Source organism: Peromyscus eremicus, chromosome 4 (genome assembly GCF_949786415.1).
Source record: "Peromyscus eremicus chromosome 4, PerEre_H2_v1, whole genome shotgun sequence".
Taxonomy (NCBI): domain Eukaryota; kingdom Metazoa; phylum Chordata; class Mammalia; order Rodentia; family Cricetidae; genus Peromyscus; species Peromyscus eremicus.
The window spans coordinates 138,117,256-138,135,961 of NC_081419.1; the positions used below are offsets into that span (position 1 = coordinate 138,117,256).

Genomic DNA, 18,706 nt, shown 5'->3' on the forward strand with positions numbered 1-18,706 from the left:
TCCATGCCAGTCTTTTATTGGGAAAGAGAAGCACCTGTCCCCAGGGCTGTTCTGTGTGCTCCAGGCAGCAGAAGCAAAGAGGAGAAGGCCTGATATCTGTGGGAGTGTCACAAGCCCAGGACATCACCCCTTCTTGGCTTCCAGAAGATTCCAGACAAGTCAGAACAGCTAGGGTGCTTGAAATTCTGCAAAGAGAAGACATTTCAGGTCACAGCTGTACCTTTCCAGCTCCAGCTGCCCAGCTGTTTCCCTTCCTCCCTGGGGAGCCTTTATGGACTTCCTAACTGGTTCTGAAGACTCTTATCATTTAGAAGTTGGTCTCATATCTCCTGTTATCAAATACGAATGGTATCTGCTCTGTTTTTTTGCCCTGCCCCCAGCCCTCATGGCCCCAACACATCACATGTATTCCCACCCTCTGGAACATGTCACATCTGCTTAGGCTTTAGAGCCTGGATCAAATCCTATCTCTCCCAGAAAGACCTCACCAGAGAGCCACACCCACTGTAAACACAGTAATCCCACAGTGTCCATATGAGGGGTGTGGTCTATGACTCATGATCCTTCTAACTACATTCTTCATGGCCTTCAGAAGCCGCCTTCCCAGGAGCTAACAGGGGAGTGTTAACAGCAGTGAAACCTGTCAACTTCATAGCTGGTCAAAGATCATCATGGGCAATACTCACCTGATTCAGATGTAGACCCATTGGTGAAGTTGGAGTCTGTGGGCAGGTGAAGTCGGGGGACGCAGAAGCGGCCACAGCCTGACTTGCAGCACTTTTCCCCAGGCTGACAGTTCTCATCCACCATGCAGTTGACAATACACAGGCCCACTAGAATTCTGGGACAATGACCATCCCGTCCTGGGGAGAACACCAGCACAGGGAAAAACACAGGGAGCTGGCTCCTCTCTTCCCAAATTCCCATCTACAGCTTTTAGACTCAGGTCCCAGGTGAATCAACCCCGACTCCCAACTAGATGGGGCTGGAGGCCGGGAAGCTGGAGGGCTGAGACACCTCAGACACAGGAGGTATCGAACTCCCAAAGCCAGTTCCTGAGAGGTTGGTAGAATGCAGAGAGACAAGGTCCTGCCTTCTCCCTATGATTAAGTTCCATGTCACTGCCTGGTCTGGCACTCTAGAAGAAGATTGATGCCCCTGCTTTGTGCATCATTGCGAGGGGTGGAGGATGGGGGGGTGGGGGGTGTATATTATGGTGTGAGTGAGTGTATGTGTGTGTGTGTGTTTGTGTAGTGTATGTGTGTGTGGTGTGTGTGGTGGGCATAAGTGTATATGTGTGTGGTGTGTGTGAGTGGTGTATGTATTGTGTGTGTGAATGTGTGTGTATGTATGTGGTGTGTGTATGTCTGTGTACCTGTCATGGTATCATTTCTCAATGGTACAAGAACAATACAGATTCAGGAAGAATGGTCCTTTAATGTTCAATGTCTATCTTTTCCCAGATCAGCAATATGCAATAGGATACTTGCTTTCGGTGTTGGGTAGCAGCAGCCACAACTCACAGTCAGCCATAGGACTACATACAACCGACACTCTACAGTGGGCTGGATGTGTTGTAAAGGTAGAAGGTTTTGGTGGGTTGAGAGTTGTGCTGGCTAGTTTTATGTCGACTTGTTACAAGCTAGAGTCATCTGAAAGGAGGGAACCTTAATTGAGAAAATGCCTCCATAAGATCTAACTGTAGGCCTTTTTCTTAATCAGTGATTGATGTGGGAAGGCCCAGCCCATTCCGGGTGGTGCCACCCTTGGCCTGGCAGTCCTGGGTTCTATAAGAAAGCAGGCTGAGCTGGGCATGGTGGTGCATGCACTCGGGAGGCAGAGGCAGGCAGATCTCTGTGAGTTGGAAACCAGCCTGGTCTCCAAACTGAGTTCCAGGACAGCAGGGCTGTTACACAGACAAACCCTGCCTCAAAGAATAAAACAAAACAAAAGAAGGCAGGCTGAGCAAGCCATGGGGAGCAAGCCAGTGAGCAGCACCCCTCCATGGTCTCTGCATCAGCTCTTGCCTCCAGGATCCTGCCTTGTTTGAGTTCCTGCCCTGACTCCCTTCCATGATAGACTTCAATTTGGAACTACAAGCCAAAGAAGCCCCTTCCTCCCCAATTTGTCTTTGGCCATGGTGTTTCATCACAGCAATAGTAACCCTGACTGGGACAAGAGTATTAAATGGGCTTTCAACTTACAAGATTGGCCATTTCCAGTGAATTTATCAGGTCAGACCCCATTACAATCAAGGAGCATCTGTAATTCCTCATTTGTCTTCCCTAACAAGCTGCATGTATGTCCAACAAATGGTTGGACATTGCATATAAACAGACTAATGGGCTGTGAATGTAGCTCGGCATAGAGTGTTTGCCCCACATTCATAAAGGCCTGGGTTCAGTCCCCAGCAGTGCATAACTGGGTGTGGTGGTACACACCCGGGACCCCTGCATGCAGGTAATAGAGATAGGAAGATCAGAAGTTCAAGATCATCACGAGTTACATAGGAAGTTCAGTCAGCCTGGGTTGCATGAGACCCTGTCTAAAAAAAAAAAAAAAATTGAGAGAGGGAGAGAGAGACAGAGAGATCTGAGACCAACCAATAAATGTCTCAGGCCTGTAAGGCCAGCACATAGGGACTAAGCTGGGGCTCTGAGTTTAAGACCAGCTTGGGCTGCATAATGAGACCCTTTCTCAAAAATAAACAAAAATTGATCTGAAAAACCAGTGATAGTGGGCAACTTCTTTACTGGACAGAGGCAATAGACCCCAAAAGAGGGGATTATTTACCCCAGGCACAAAGCAGAGCCCAGACCAAAGCTTCGTTACCACACCTCCCTCCTCTAGTTCTTTCCATGCCAACATTGACCTTTAACCCTAGAAGAAAGGGTTGCATTGGGTTGGAGGCCTGGGGATGGTAAAGATGACACCTGGCTTCCCCAGGCAGGTGTCCACAGGAAGCTCCTCCAAACTCACCTGGCACCCAGCGGGCACTTGTAACTCTTCTCCCAAAGAACCAACATACCTCCCTCAATGTCTCCTCGGCAGGCGTGGCCACAGCCAGTGCTGCAGCATTTGTGTCCCTGGGGACAAGATGTGTCCCCATCACACAGCTCCTCACATGGAAGAGGGTCAGCAGGACATCCACCACCTAATTCTGCCATAGAATCAAAGCATCGAAACTCAGATGTACTCAAGCCAGGAACATAAAATACATCTTTCAGTGGACGTAAATATAGATTTTTAACATGCAATACATGCCAATATTCCATGTTCATTCTACTTCTCTGGCCATGAACTTTGGTGCTTGCAGTATGAAAAAACACTGTTCAGCTCCAATCCACCATAGCAAACAAATGAATGGCAGACCTTATGGTCACTCTCCCTTCCTTCACACTGTGACAAACATACAGTGTTTGACCCCAATCAACTATCTCTCCTGGGATTTGTGCCCTGGCGAAGGACCTTCCCACACTTCACCCTGTGACTTACTTTTACCAGAGAGGCACTAGCAAGCATGGTGCAAGCAGAAACATGGTGCACACAGGAGCCTGTCCTCTTGGAATACCCCTCTCAGAAGCCAGGCACAGTGCTGCAAAGCAGCTTGAGGTAGAGTGCGGCATGATGAGATGCAGTACGGACGGGGACAGAGGAGAAATGCATTCCCGGGGGCCAAAGAGAAGGTTCGGGCGCCGTGTTTGCCATGCTTTCCTGAATTTGATCCCCACAGTCTATGCCAAAGACTGGGTGTGGTGGCACCAGCAGTGGGATGGTGGAGACAGGCAGACACCTAGGGCTCACAGACCAGTCAGCCTAGGCGAATCAGCAAGTGAGACCCTGACTCAAAAAACACAAGGTGGACAGCTCCTGAGGGATGACACTCCAGGTTGACTTCTGGTCTCCACATACATGTGCACATACACACAAATATGCAGAAATACACAAATTAGTTGATTAATTAATTTAAATAAATAAATAAGCTAGATGCACACCTGTAATCCCAGCACTCAGGAAGCAGAGGCAGGTGGATCTATGTGAGTTTGAGACCAGCCTGGTCTACAGAGTGAGTTCTAGGACAGCCAGGGCTACACAGTAAAACCTTGTCTCAGAAAACTAAATAAGTAAATAAGAAATACCATCCCACACATTCCAGCTCTACTGAGCTCACAGCTGCGTGTATGAATGACCTCACCTAAACCACATGGGGAGATCAACTATCCAGTAGAGCCTGGCCACCCTCACAGATGTGATGAGGAATTAACTATTGTCTCTGGTCACTATATCTGGGGACAGTTTGCTATATTGTAAATGAGACTCATTCATAAAACCCCAGGTCTGGTCTGAGAAGCAATGAGTCTGGCCCAAATGATTTGCTTCCTCCATACTCTCTTGCAACTGGATGTGACCACAAAATAAGATGCTTTTGTATCCTTTTTTTTAATAACTTATTTTTATGTGCATTGGTGTTTTGCCTACATGTACATCTGTGTCAGAATGCCAGATCCCCTGGAACTAGAGTTACAGACAGTTGTGAGCTGCCATGTGGGTGCTGGGAATTGAACCTGAGTCCTCTGGAAGAGCAGCCAGTGCTCTTAACCACTGAGCCATCTCTCGAGCCCCTGCTTTTGTATTCTTGATACAAACTGCCACTTCACTTCTTTCTTCTCCCAAAGACGTACATGCTGTGGAGATGCAAGGCAGGCTTCTTTGCAGGAGGAAACCACTAGTGTGAGGACCAAGTCGAGGACTGGCAAAGTGAGAGGGAGATGCTTCCTTCTTGGTAGCATCATTGAGTTGCCATGGCAGCTCTAACATCCACCTCACAACTCTTGTAAACTGAGGACAGTGAATCGTTATTCTGTTAATGTTCCGTTGTCCATAGCCAAATACATTCTGGATGTGCCCCTTCGTCACTACTGTGACAATAACAAAATCCAGAGAGGAGCATGGGGCTGACCCAGAACTAGAGTAAGCTGGCAGCTAAGCAGGACAAAACTCAGCCCCTGACTTGCAATGAATTACATTCCACCACGCCATTCTTAAAAGATGCAGGCAACTTGGCCCCAGGAGCAGGCACACCCAAAGAAGACCACATCCAAGCCAAAACTAATTCACCATGATTCATTACAGTTCTTTAAATGTGGAGGTAATGAACAATTAAGTTTTGTAGAAAACCAAAACATGCCTAGCCCAGAACCTCCAAAGCAACAGGTTCTGTATGATGACACATGGCTGGCTCCAGGGAGTCTGTCATGATGGAAAGAGCAAGTGTTGGACCCCAAAGATGAACCACAAGAGTCTTGTGCTCTGGGATTTTCCTGCACAGGAATATTCTGTGTTGTTATGACGTCATATCAAAACTACATGCCCTGGTTGTTTAATTTGGAGAACATGGTTACTGTAACTACCTGATGTATCTCACTACACCTACTCATCATCTACTTGACGAAAACTGCAACACACTTGACAAAAATAAACTTTACTCCACCATTGAGAGAGCTGGATAGCAATCACCCCAGAGGCAAATTGCACTGTCACCAGCTTCTTAGAGTGTCAAACAATGAACCTAAAAAGAGAGCCACCATACTTAGCAGGAGTCGCCATTTTAACGAGCTTAGCTCTGCTGGGACAAAGGCCAGGAGGCTCTGCTCCTCTGCTCTTCAGTCACAGCAGAGACCTTACCTCTGCCCTCTCCTAGGCCAGCTTCCCTTGAGCTCCCTAGAGTTTCGCCAAATTTCAAAAGCAAGGAATAGACCCCTTGTGAGGCAGGCTGGGGTCCTGAGGATCAGCTCACATCCCCTTGACCAGCACTACCATCGTCCTTCATAACTCAAATCCAGGTCAGACAACTCCTGTCAGCTCAAACACATGGACTCAATGGGACTTCACTACCTCTAAGTCAGACTATGCCATCCTCGTTTGTTTGTTTGTTTGTTTGGGGCTTTGTTTATTAATTTTATGTTCCTTGGTGTTTTGCCTGCATGTATGTCTGTGTGAGGGTGGCAGAAGCCCTGGAACTGGAGTTACAGACAGGTGTGAGCTGCCTGATGTAGGTGCTGGGAATTGAACTCAGGTTCTCTAGAAGAGCAGTATGTGCTCTTAACCACTGTGCCATTTCCCCAGCCCCCATCCTTTCACATCCGTTTTTATTTATTTTTATGTGTATGGGTGTTTGTCTGCATGTATGTCTACACACATGCCTGATGCCCAAAGAGGCCAAAAGAGGGCATTAGATCCCTTCTGGGATTGTAGGCAGTTATAAGCTACCATATGGGTATTGGGGATTGAACCTGTGTCCTCTGGAAGAGCAGCCAGTACTCTTAACAGCTGAATCATCTCTCTAGCCCTACCATCTTCATTTTTTTTTGTTTTTTTTTTTTTTTCGTTTGTTTGTTTGTTTTTTCAAGACAGAGTTTCCCTGTGTAGCTTTTGGAGCCTGTCCTGAAACTCACTTTGTAGACCAGCCTGGCCTCTGCCTCCCGGCCTCCACCTTCATTTTTAAGCTAGACAGTGTTTGTACCCCCTCATGCTCTCCTGAAACCAGATTCCTGAGACGTACTAATCGCCCATCCTTGTCCTGTCCCCAGGAACCCTGTAAAACATGGTGCCTGTCATGCCTTTGGATAAAATGCCCTGTCCTCAATGTCTTGGTCCTTCTAACCTATGTCAACTCAACCATCACAAAGCGTGGGGTTCAATAAGCTCACAACTAATTCTGCTGCCAGGGATCAGGACAAGAAACAGGACTGGTAGCTAGAATTGGGATGATCACCCCCACCCTCCATCTTCACCTCTCCCAACACCCCACCTATCATCAAAAAGCAGGGAAGCTGTAGTCAGTAAACGGGCTTTAGTCCTGCATCAGCTTCCTGTTTTACCTCCCCGGGAATCCCCTTCTGTCAAAGAGCATCACTACCACCCTGTCCCTCAGGTGGACACCTCACACCATCCTTGACACACCCTACCCCTCAGTGTCCACAGCCATCTACTTCTTTACCTGGTCCTGTCAACTGCCTTTAGGTCTCTGCTTTTCCATGTCAGCATTATGGTGAGCTCCTTGGCCTAAACCATGGTCATCTCTCACCCAGTCTGCCATGATGGCTGCTCATCTGGCCTTCCGTCACCTACACTTGCCATCATCCATCCTTTTCAAAGTGAAAACTGGAATAGACCTCTCCCTCTTTAGACTCCCCTCAATGATTTTTTTTTTTTTTTGGCTTTTTGAGACAAGTCTCGTGCAGCCTAGACTGCCTTAAACTCACCATGTAGCTGAGAATGACCTTGAACTCCTGATTCTCCTGCCTCTGCCTTCCCAGTGCTAGGATTATGAGCATTTCCACCACACATGGCTTAGGTATTTGTGGTGATATATTGTATACCCTAATAAACTTCCCTGAAACTTCCCTGAGGATCAGAGAACAGAGCAGCCACTAGATTAGACATAGAGGTTAGTAGCACACACCCTTAATCCTATCACTGGGAAGCATACACTCCTTTAATCCCAGGAAGTAATATGACCGGGCAGAGAAAGATAAGGTGTGAGGAAACAGGAACTCACTCTCTTTAGACTGAGGATTTCGTAGAGGTCAGAGCTAGTGGCTGGCTGTTCTGCTTCTCTGATCTTTCTGCTTTCACCCTGATATCTGGCTCTGGGTTTTTTTATTAAAAGACCATCTAAGATTCAAACAACAGGTACTTCTTTACAAATATTTTTTAATTCGTGTTTATTAGTGTGTGTGTGTGTGTGTGTGTGTGTGTGTGTGTGTGTGTGTGTGTGTGATATCTGTGTGACTGTGAGGGCATGAATGCCACAGTGTGCCTCTGCTGGTCAGAGAACAACTTCTAGTCAGTCTTCTGTTCCCACCACTAGGTTGAGCGCAGATCCTCGGGTTTGTGAGGCCTTTACCCGATAAGCCAACTCACTGGCTCTAATTGCTTCCTTCTGCGCTTAGAATAAAATCTGGGAAGGAAGCCCAAAGCTGCCGGACTCTGAGCCTTGCCACCTCCCCAACCTCAACTGGACCCACCGTCTTTGATTTTCTCACAATAGCCTTTCACTTCCTTAGGAACAAAGCTCTCCCTCCCTCACAGCCTCTGTCTTTTCGGCTCCCTCTTCACAACCCTCCACCAAAGGTGGGGAGCTTGTTCACCATCGACACCCACATGCGAGGTAGGGCTGACTTTCTGTACGTGGTGTAAATGAGTGATTGATGAGTAAGTGGGCGGGTCAAAATGCAGATGCGTGGAGAGGGAAACAGACCAGCTGGCGCTGGACTAACTGTTGGAGGTCCTGAGCATTACCTGGCAGCCATAATGCAGACTCTTCGAATACATTTCCTCCAAACTTCGTCCTCACTCTATGAAGATGACAAAGGGGAGATTCAAAGAGATGAGACACTTGCCCAAGCCCACTGAGCAAACAGAAGAGTCACCACAGGCCACGTTCAGACCAGAACTTATCCCTGAGAGCACAGTCCAGTGTCTGCCTCAGGCAAGTTGACAGGCACTCCGCCTTCGTCAAACAGACCAGCTCTGCTACAGTATAGCTGTGAGGATGTCAAAGGTTTGTCACAGCTCAGGAAGGAGAACTTCCCAGGAATCAGTCTCATCAAGAGCAACCCTGCCCTACAGCAGGAGCTATCGATGCTGAAGGTAGTTAAAGACTTAACTCCACCAGGTCCTGCTCAGCCTGTGGGCTCCCTGGGATCTTCAGACTACTTCCAGCCTGCCTGCCTAACCAACCCCAAGGGAAAAGGAAGCCCCACCTCTACTGGCCAAAGGCCAGGGTAGCTCACAAAGGTACCACACCTGGGAAGCAGCTTCACCCTCAACCCCCACAATTCAGACTTGAGCTTCCAACACTGAGAAGATTGTATGAGACACTACAAGCTGACAGTGAGTGCCTTGCCCACACAGATACCCAGGTTTGCTCTGAGAGCCGGGAACTGAGCGTCCTGAGAAGGACTACAATGTTCTAGTCTCTCTTCTGGGCAGTCTGTCCAAGACAGCTGTCTAAACCAGGTACAGATCACACCACTAGGTACTGCAAAGGAGCTTGCCACCAGGGAGATACAGTAGAAAGGAAAGACGGTATGTGTTGTGGAGTTTCAGGATCTCAGAGAGGGGGTGATCAGCAGGGTGGGGAGGAGGGACTATTGTACTCCTGGGCCAACTGCAGTGTCACATGTGCCTATAATTGCAGCATTTGGGAAGCTGAGGCAGGAGGACTGAAAATTCAAAGCCACCGTATGCTACATAGACAGACTATTAAAGAGGAGGAGGAAAGGTCAGGCATGAAAAGGAGGAGAAAAGGTCAGGCATGAAGAGGAGGAGGAGAGAATGTTATGGCCCAGCCCCAGCCCCCCGCCCTAGGAGCCTAAAGAAAAGAACCTAATGTATACTGAAGGACTAACACACCCTTTAACTCATTATAACAACTCTCCAGGCTCTTTCCACCTCACAGGGAAAGAAACAGAAAGAGACGCACAAGAGGCTTGCCTGGGGATCTGCTTGTCTCAGACAACCCAAATCTACGCTTGTAACCCTAACACACTGTGTTCTCAGGGGAGAGACTGGCTCCAGTTTCTGCAGACAACAGAATGTCATTCAGGAGACAGAGGCAAGGGAGTCACAAGCTCTGGGCAAGCCTGAGCGAAACAGTGAGGCTCTGTCTGCAAAAGAGGAAAGGACATAAAGGAAAGAAGAAAAGAGCCAGGTTTGGTGGTGCATGCATGTAATCCTAGGACTCAGGAGGTGGAGGCAGGAAGACCAGGGGTTCAAGGCCAGCCTTGGCTATACAGAGTATTGGAGTCCAACCTGGGCTACCTGAGACTCTGTCTCAGAACAAAAGTAAAGTAATAAAGGACCTCATTTCAGAAAATAAGCCACCCAAGAAAAAATGTATCAAGAAATATTTTAAATCTATAAAACACCCTAAAGTCTGAGCAACAGGCAGACATAACGTTGCATATTATATCTAGGTTAGCTCTCCAAAAGCCATTGTATACATCTAACATCACTCCCAGAAAAGGAGTTTGGAGAATGAAGAGAGACAGGAAATGTGATCATGAGATTACTGAGAAGTATAAACAAGCACAAGTAGCCATGAAAAATCTAAAATAGCAGGAAAACAATTAGCTCCACACAGACACCACCATCAACTTCTTTTTCTTTTTCTTTTTTTTTTTTTGTTTGTTTGTTTGGTTGGTTGGTTGGTTGGTTGGTTGGTTGGTTGGTTAGTTGGTTGGTTGGTTGGTTGGTTGGTTTTTCAAGACAGGGTTTCTCTGTGTGTGCCCCTGGCTGTCCTGGAAATCACTGTAGACCAAGCTGGCCTTGCATTCACTGAGATCCGCCTGCTTCTTCCTCCCAAGTGCTGTGATTAAAGGCGTGCGCTGCTGCCGCCACCACCACCACCCAGTGACACCACCCACTTCTAATAACTTTGAGTGACTCTTAAAGGAATGGTAAAGGAAGCATGGCCACAGCAGAAATGCGTCATCTTTCCACTCCCACTGCCACCTCCCTGGTGTCAAAGGTCTCTACCTTCCACTGGCATTATCCTCCGTCTCTGTCCCTAGCCATGCACGTGACTTGTCTGTCCTCTGAAGATCTCTACATAGGATTCTCTCTTCAATATCCAGCCACACCCTTCCCTTGGCTGGTTTTAACTCCTCCCAGCTTCAGCTTAAATGTCACTACCCTAGACATACTTTCCTTAAGCCCCCAACCCAATGTGAGTGCCCATTATTCTCTCAGCATCCTTTATTGCTTCTTTGTTGTCCTTATCACAATTCAAAATCATGTATTTATTTGCATGCTTTGTCCAGCACAGTGTACCCAGAACTCATCACTGGATGTAGCAAACAATAAACATCCAATAGATGTTTGTGGGGAAAAGATAAAATATATAAGTAGAGAAGTAGGTCACGATGACCCTGTAAGAGGAAGAAGGGGTCTCTTTCCGAAGCCTCCCTAACACTGTAGAATAAAAGAAAATCTGCCTCGACTATTAACAAGACACTAGCCCGCATGTGTGCAGAGAGCAGAAAGTCTCGGAAGCAGGTGAATAGGAGAGTGTGTGCTGTCTTCTGCAGACATCAAGATTCTATTCTGCTGTCTCTGGATAGGTTCTTGGGGTACATTTTAGTAGAGAGTCTCTCAAATGACGTGGGGATTGAGAATTAGCAACTTCCTACTCGGCCTCCAAAGAAGAATATGTAGCATGGCCTCTTGGCATCCTGCTCTGCTCGGCTAGGACTAATCCAACAAGTGCTCGTGACCTGGGTACTCTGTATGTCTTTGTTCAGTTCTCAGAATATAGCTGGCATTTGTATTGTTCCTCAAAGTAAACTAAAACCAGTTATCAGGGAATTATTTACTACCCTGGCAGCAGATAGTGTGTGTATGTTTGACAAAGGAGCAAGTTAATCTGCCCATGGAGCATGAAGAGTGGGACTTACCCAGCTTCTGTATGAAGAGTGAGACTACACATCTCTTGTTGCAGCCAAATGTACAGCATCTCTTTGCACTGGACATGCCTTATGTGTGGTACACATGTTAGAACAGAATGGTCTCTGAATAACTTTGGGACTACCTCTTTTCCTCTCTGTTTCAAAAACAGACACACAGGAGCTGGAGAGATGGCTCATGGGTAAGAGCACTTACTATTCCTATAGAGGACCAGGGTTTAGTCCCCAAATTGTCTGTAACTCCAGTTCCAGGGGATCTGGTGCCCTCTTCTGGCCTATGAGGGTACCCACACACCTGTGGTGCATATAAACTTGAACAAGCACACACACATACAGATTAAAATAATATGTTTTTTGGGTTTTTTTTTTTTGGTTTTTTTGGGTTTTTTTTGTTTTTTGGGGTTTTTTTGTTTTTTTGTTTGTTTGTTTGTTTGTTTTTCGAGACAGGGTTTCTCTGTGTAGCTTTGCGCCTTTTCCTGGAACTCACTTGGTAGCCCAGGCTGGCCTCGAACTCACAGAGATCCGCCTGGCTCTGCCTCCCGAGTGCTGGGATTAAAGGCGTGCGCCACCACTGCCCGGCAAAATAATATGTTTTTTAAAAGGCATAAGTTGGGGAGATAATTCAGTCAATAAAGTGTTTTCTGAACAAGCATGAAGAACTGAGTTTGAGGACCTGAATTTTGATCCCCAGCATTCACATTAAAAAAAAAATAACACTTGGGAGGCAGAGGCAGGAGGATCTCTGTGAGTTCGAGGCCAGTCTGGTTTACAAATAGAGTTCCAGGACAGCCAGAGCTGTAACACAGAGAAACCCTGTCTCGAAAACAACAACAACAACAACAATAATAATAATTTTAAAAATAAAAAAGCAGGCTGGTGAGATGGCTCAGTAGGTAAGTCCTCAAGTCCTCAAGTTAATCTTACTTAACTTGAGGACTTACCTTACTTAACTTGAGGAAAGAACCAATTCCCACAGGTTGTTGTCTGACCTACACATGCATGCCCTAGATGATGCACACACACTAAATAAAAAAGCAAATTAAGTTTTTAATTTTTTTTAAAGAGGGGAAAGAAGTTAAGACCAATTACCCTTCAAAATGAGCTCCACTGGGAAGGAATACCTAGGACCATGGAGCCCATGATCAGGCCTTGGGATGGGAGTTGGAGGGGTAAGAAGGACAGTTTAAAGTGAAAAACAAGATAAGACAGCTGTGGTTAACAGCATGCAGGGAGGAGGAGGGCTCTTCAGAGAAACCTCTTGGTTTTAGAAGTGTTCCCAGGGAGTGGGGAGCCTGGCCACAACTCAAAGCCAGTTTCAGGGAAGGCATCAGAGCTGTTTACAGAAATAAGGAGGAACATTTGTATACAAGTCCTTGCTATACCAAAAGGAGGTAGGGACCAGAGCCACAGGGGAGACGTGGCCTGCTTTCTGAGAGTGAGAAAAGCAGCTAGAGGCTTTGTGAGCTAACACCTGCAATCCCAGTACTTGGAAAGAGGAGGCAGGAGGACTGCAGGTTCCAGGCTATCCTGAGCTACACAGAAAGACCCTGACTTTAGAAGAAGAAGAAAATAGAAGGCCAGGCATGGTGGCACACACTTGCAATCCCAGCACTCAGGAGGCAAAAGCAGGGGGATCCTAAGTATGAAGTCAGAATGAGCTACATAGCGAGATCCTGAACTACGTCCCTAAGTCCTTAGTGCCTTTTTTAAAATTATTATTATTTTAGGGGAGGCACGTGCATCATGGCATGCACATGGAGCTCAGAGGACAGCTTTGTGGAATGGGTTCTCTCTTTTCACCTTTGCACAGATTCTGGGGATGGAACTCAGTCTTTGGGTTTGCAGGAAGCACCTTTAACTGCTTTAACTGCTGAACCATCTCACCAACCCATCTTCCCAGGATGTCTTAACCACTATCTTAAGCGGGCTTTCCTTCACAACAGTGCTTGTCCAAAGTAAAAGACGTGGATCATCAAGGGGGCTCTCTTTCCTGATAGGAGACAGAGAGCTGAGGTGCGGAATGGACAGAGACCGCGAAGGGGAAAGGGGTAACCTGGGATCTTGCCCCTCGTGACAACATACCCCTATGAGGTCTGCTTGGTGGGCCTTGGCACACCTGTGCTGCAGCACTCCTGCCCAGCAGGACATGATCTATCAAGTTGGCACAGATATTCGCATGGGTTCTGATCAGGAAGGCACTGTTCCTCTTTCACTGAAAGACACTTCATATGAAATTGAGATAACTGGCCAGACCTAAGGAGATGGGGGTCAGCCTCTACCAGTGGAGGCCGAAGAGATGAAGAGATGGCTCGGCTGTTAAGAACACAATGTTCTTCCTAAACCTCCAGTTCAAGGGGATCCTACTCCTCTTCCAACCTCTGCAGGCACCCGTACACACATGCCATACATACAGAGAAACATCTACACAAATCTTTTTGTTTTGTTTTTTGAGACAGGGTTTCTCTGTGTAGCTCTGGAGCCTGTCCTGGGACTCACTCTGTAGACCAGGCTGGCCTCAAACTCACAGAGATCCACCTGCCTCCCAAGTGCTGGGATTAAAGGTGTGAGCCACCACCGCACGGCCATCTACTCAAATCTTTAAAAATAAAAATAATAAAATAGGGAATGAGAGTCAAACATATCTCGAGGAGCTCAGCATCTCCATGCATTCCTATGCAGATTATCTCTGCAGCCCCTTCTCTCCTTGCCACAGATACACACCCCACGACTACTAAAAAACAGGCAAACCAGTAGTGCTGCAGAGACAGACAAACAGACAGAGAAAGGGGGCTGTTGCGTGGCCCTGTCCTCATTTTATGAGCTCTAGAAGATAGCTGGAAGGTATATCCTTATAAGACCTAACTCCTTGTTGCAGAGTGCACCAAAAACCAAGCCAACCTATCCTTACTGTCCCGACAAGCTTTCCATCCAGTTCTTCCTACAGGTGATGATTGGCTCCACAAATGAGAAACCTTAGAAGGCAGGAGACGATCTCTCCCCTAGCAACTTTCTATTACTTTTAGCCAAGGACCCCAAATGATAGCTCACCGTGCTCTCCTGCAGTTACCCAGGACGTCAGGGACCCAAGAGCAAGAAGTGCCTTCATGAGGAAGAAGTAGCTTAGCATCCTGCTGATGTTGAGAGTTGAGAGCTCAGTTCAGAGCAGAGGTAGCAGCAGAGGAAAGGACAGGACTGGGTAACTGCTGACAATCCAATCCCAACGGTTTCTTACATAATAACCCCCCAGGAATGTGTTCTCCTCCACAATAAGAACAGTGATTGGCTGCTGGAGTGTGGAAATTTTCCTGGCACTGCCAAAGGGCACATGTGATGGGAGGGACCAAATACTGCCATACAATATGCATAGTACTCTTAGACAATGATGAGGATCCCAATGGGAAGCTAGAAAAAAGAAGAGGTAGCTATTGGGTTAAAGGTCAAAGAGAGACCTTTGGAAGGAAAATGAGAGAGGGCGAACTAGACCACCTGTTCTTCCTGGGTTCACACTGGGACTCTGAGGGGGCAGACCAGAGAGGAGAAAAATAAAGTCCAAAGCGGGGGTCAGGAGGGCTGTGAGGGCTGATGAGTCAAGCCAGCCAGTTTATTAGTATCACAGCTCTTTACATACCCCTCAAATGGGGAGGCAGAAAACAAATCAGTGAAGTTCCCCAGCAGGAGAATTACAGGGAACTCTAGCTCCTCTTTTGCAAGGTACATTCTGGTACAGTAAGCAAAATATTTCGTATCTCAGGGTCTGTAATATTTAACTACAACTTTACATGGAACCGTCGATCTCTGGGCCCTGGCCTCGGCCCCCCAGAGCCTTGGCACCAGACCATTGCTGGCCTTGCCAAGAATGGCCCTGGCAGGGAACAAAAGCTCAGTGTTCTTCCTTCTGTCCACAGGATCTGGAAGGGCCTTTGGCCCTACCTAGCCCCTGACAAAGGAAAGAACTGGAAAGACAACTTAATAAGAAAATAATTAAGCTAGTGGTGTAACTGAAGCGTTCTGTCCCATCCTTGGGAACTGTCAGAACCGACAGAAAAGCAGCATCCAAGTGTTCCAGCATCAATAAAAATGTACAAACAGTTTACAGCTTGGTCCTTGTGGAAGAGAGTGAGAGTGAATGTGCAATTAGTATGCAGGAGAACAAAGATCCAGTCCCACAGTCAATGTTCTTAGCCCTTTGCTTTGAGACAGGGTCTTGTGATGCAGCCCAGACTGGCCTCAAACTCCTGAGCCTCCTGCTACTTCTTCCTGAGTTCTGGGATTATGTACAACATCACACTTGCCCATAGACAAGGTTAACAATCATATCACAACAGGTTTGAACCTACATCTTTCCTAATGCAAAACTCAATACACTTTACACTACCTGATTACTGTAACCTGCACAAAATAACGTTATCACCCATAAATAAATCCAGTTCTCTCACTGACACAGCTTACCTCTGAGACAGTGCTAAGCGGGGCTCTAGAGAATGCCACAGTTGCTAAACCCTTCATCCCTAACCTATCCCAGAATCAACCATCTAGGGGAAGGAAAGCCAGCTCTCCGGAACAGGGCAAGTTAGTTCACAAGCCAAAACTCAACCTTCATTCTGATGTCTTCAGACAAAAGAGGCAGACCCCCGAGGCTAGTGGGTATTTGGAACGGCACGAGCGGCCCTCCTTTTGTTGGCTTTCTGGGGCCTTGTACCAAATCATCAGATGTTCCTGCAGTTTTCACGACTGAACTTCGGACAGCCCCCATCCGAAACCCTATGCTCCCCAGCTGCAGTCTAAGGTCCTCACACCCGCACTGGTCCCTTGACTGGATGGTACCCGAACACCCACACTCGGTCCCCAGCCGTCGTCTTCCAGGGGTTTGGAAGCCCCAACCTCGTCCCCCACACCCAAGATCCGGAAATCCACCGAGACGCAGCTCCCGGGCGGCGGTTCGGTTCCCATAGCAACTGCACTGGGCACCCGCGTCGCGCTTCCGGCCGGGTGGCCAGGGCGCTCCCGTGACGTCACGGCGCCGCTTTCCGGTGGCTGAGCCGAGCTGAGGTTGTTGTGGGCCGGGGGCGCCATGGGGGCGACTGGCGACACCGAGCAGCCGCGGGGCCCCGGCGTGGCGGAACGAGGCGGCCTGGAGTTGGGCGACGCGGGCGCGGCGGGGCAGCCGGTTCTTACGGTGAGGGCGCCGGGGCGAGGCCGGGGCTCGGGCCCGGCAGGGCCTCGGGCTCCCCCCGGGCTCCGGGCCCGCGGGCAAGAGAACGCGGCGGCTGTGCGGCCCTGGGGGTGCCGTTTTCTCCGTGCGACGGCCTGGATTCAGATTCTAGCTAGGTGACGTGGGCCTGATGTGACCACCTCTGAGCGCCAGGTTTCTCTTCTGTGAAATGAACAGCAGTAACCCCAGCTTGATGGAGTTGTGGTGGGATGGGCTGATAAAGGCGGGTAGAGCGCCCTAGCATCACCCGCCACAGAGCAGACCTTCGGTAAACACTGCTGCTCTTCCTCTTGCCCTTCCAGAACAAGCGAGCTTTGGACGTTTGAGGCAGAAAACATTTTCCCAGGTCCCCCACCCTGACAAGCTCTTCCAGCCACTGAATTCCATTTCACCCCATGGTGGGAAAAGTGAGAAGCAAAAACATCTAGGTTTAGCTTTGTGTCCACTTTCTCCTCGTCCCCATATGAGGGGCCTCGGTGACATTTGCCCACTTGGTCCCCGCAGAACCCTTGGAACATAATGATAAAACACCGGCAGGTGCAGCGAAGGGGCCGCCGCTCTCAGATGACCACAAGGTAAGGCTGGCCCTGGGTAAGACCTGTATCCGGCTATGTGGACTTGGGCGAGTGTTTTGGGAATCCCACTGCAGGAGTCTGATATCAGCAACCCGCAGAAAGAGCACTGGGGGGCGGGGAGGGGGGAACTCGGGCTGTGATTCTTCCTGTGACCTTAAGTCAGTTCCACTTCCAAAAGAAAAACAACCGTCTACTAAGATCTCTAACGTTTCCCATCTCTGTGATTGAGATCTGTAAGTCAGAGAACATAAAACCAAGATTCAGACAACTGCTGTAATGCAGGCTCTGACGATTATTAACCAGATAACTTGGGACAATCCCTTAATTTCTCTTAGCTTCTGTTTTCTCAGCTGTGATGTGGGGCTACTAGTTAAGTGTCTAGCCTAGGGAAGGAAAAGAACCCCGGATGGGCCTTTGGTATTCTAGTTGTATTTTTGTCCTGGGGTATTGAAAATCATTTATTAATCATAGCACTTGGCAGAGGCAGATGGATCTCTGAGTTTGAGGCCAGCCTGATCTACACAGGGAGACCCTGTCTTTATATATATTTATTTATTTATATATATATATATTTCATTAAACATTTTTTTTTGCGGGCGAATGGGGGCGGTGGGTTCGAGACAGGCTTTCTCCGTGTAGTTTTGGTGTCTGTCCTGGAGCTCGCTCTGTAGCCCAGGCTGGCCTCGAATTCACAGAGATCCGCCTGACTCTGCCTCCCGAGTGCTGAGATTAAAGGCGTGTGCCACCACCACCCGGCGCTTATTAAACAGTTTTAAAGTAATTCTCACTTCACAGAGAGAGTTATGATGAAATAAAATGATGTGTCTTTGTGATCTGCCCAGAATTTAAGCACGAAGCTGGTTTTGTCCAGTACTGCTGGACAATCTGGGGAGTATGTTTGGGACACTCCCCCTAACTCTGTCTGCCTCCTCAATGCAGTTTCACAGATCCCGCTATCTCTATGGATCTCCTCCGTGCGGTCTTGCAGCCAAGCATCAATGAGGAGATCCAGAGTGTCTTCAACAAGTACATGAAGGTGAGAGGAGCATGGGGATTAAAGCTAACAGCACTGCTAAAACAAACAGTATGGCCAGGGTCAGGGGGACCAGCTACTCAGGAGGCTGCAGCAGTTGACAGCCAGCTGGGACAACATGGTAAGACCCCTTGGTTGAGGAAAAAAGGAGTGGAGGCTGGAAAGGTACTTCGTGGGTAGTAGTGTTTGCTACTCTTGCAAAGTACTCACTTTAGTTCCCAGCACCCACATCCGGCCACTCCCAGCTACCTGTAACCCCAGGTCCAGGATCCAGTGCCCTCTTCTGGCCTCTGCAGATATACGCACAGTACATATGTACACATATGTACACATATGTACATATAAATATTTGGGGGGGGGGAATCTTAAAAAGAAAAGGCCAGGCATGCCTTTAATCCCAGCACCCAGATGGAAG

The 18,706-nt window shown here is 48.0% G+C and overlaps 2 protein-coding genes across 6 annotated transcripts in view; one reads left to right on the plus strand and one right to left on the minus strand.

Annotated features, from left to right (window-relative positions):
- On the minus strand, window positions 1-16,629 carry Wfdc3 (WAP four-disulfide core domain 3). 3 transcript variants are annotated; one of them, XM_059261898.1, is made up of 4 exons: window positions 14,520-16,427; window positions 3,029-3,154; window positions 687-863; window positions 1-185 (listed from the first exon to the last, which is right to left on the minus strand). In XM_059261898.1, exons 1-4 carry the CDS (start codon window positions 14,596-14,598, stop codon window positions 169-171), a joined length of 399 nt encoding a protein of 132 aa, XP_059117881.1. In that variant the 5' UTR covers window positions 14,599-16,427; the 3' UTR covers window positions 1-168. The 3 variants fall into 3 exon arrangements, with proteins under 3 accessions (XP_059117881.1, XP_059117880.1, XP_059117882.1); XM_059261897.1 differs by having other exon boundaries at window positions 3,029-3,160; window positions 14,520-16,423; XM_059261899.1 differs by lacking the exons at window positions 1-185; window positions 3,029-3,154 and adding an exon at window positions 8,305-8,360 and having other exon boundaries at window positions 755-863; window positions 16,308-16,629.
- Dnttip1 (deoxynucleotidyltransferase terminal interacting protein 1) overlaps window positions 16,472-18,706 on the plus strand; it is a 22,715-nt gene continuing 20,480 nt past the window's right edge. Inside the window, exons 1-3 of one of the 3 annotated variants that reach the window (XM_059261894.1) lie at window positions 16,472-16,647; window positions 17,188-17,258; window positions 18,198-18,294. In XM_059261894.1, coding sequence (XP_059117877.1) covers window positions 16,543-16,647; window positions 17,188-17,258; window positions 18,198-18,294 — 273 coding nt within the window. In that variant the 5' untranslated portion in view covers window positions 16,472-16,542. Of the gene's footprint in view, window positions 16,648-16,700; window positions 16,952-17,187; window positions 17,259-18,197; window positions 18,295-18,706 lie in introns of those variants that run through there. The other 2 variants (XM_059261896.1, XM_059261895.1) reach the window with 2 other exon arrangements.

Coding starts and splice junctions, on each gene's coding strand:
- Wfdc3 (XM_059261897.1), bottom strand. CDS start 14,598: ATGCTAAGCTACTTCTTCCTCATGAAGGCACTTCTTGCTCTTGGGTCC. Junction 3,161..14,519: donor GGTAACTGCAGGAGAGCACG/GTGAGCTATCAT, acceptor ATTCTATGGCAG/AATTAGGTGGTGGATGTCCT. Junction 864..3,028: donor CCGAGGAGACATTGAGGGAG/GTATGTTGGTTC, acceptor TGTTCTCCCCAG/GACGGGATGGTCATTGTCCC.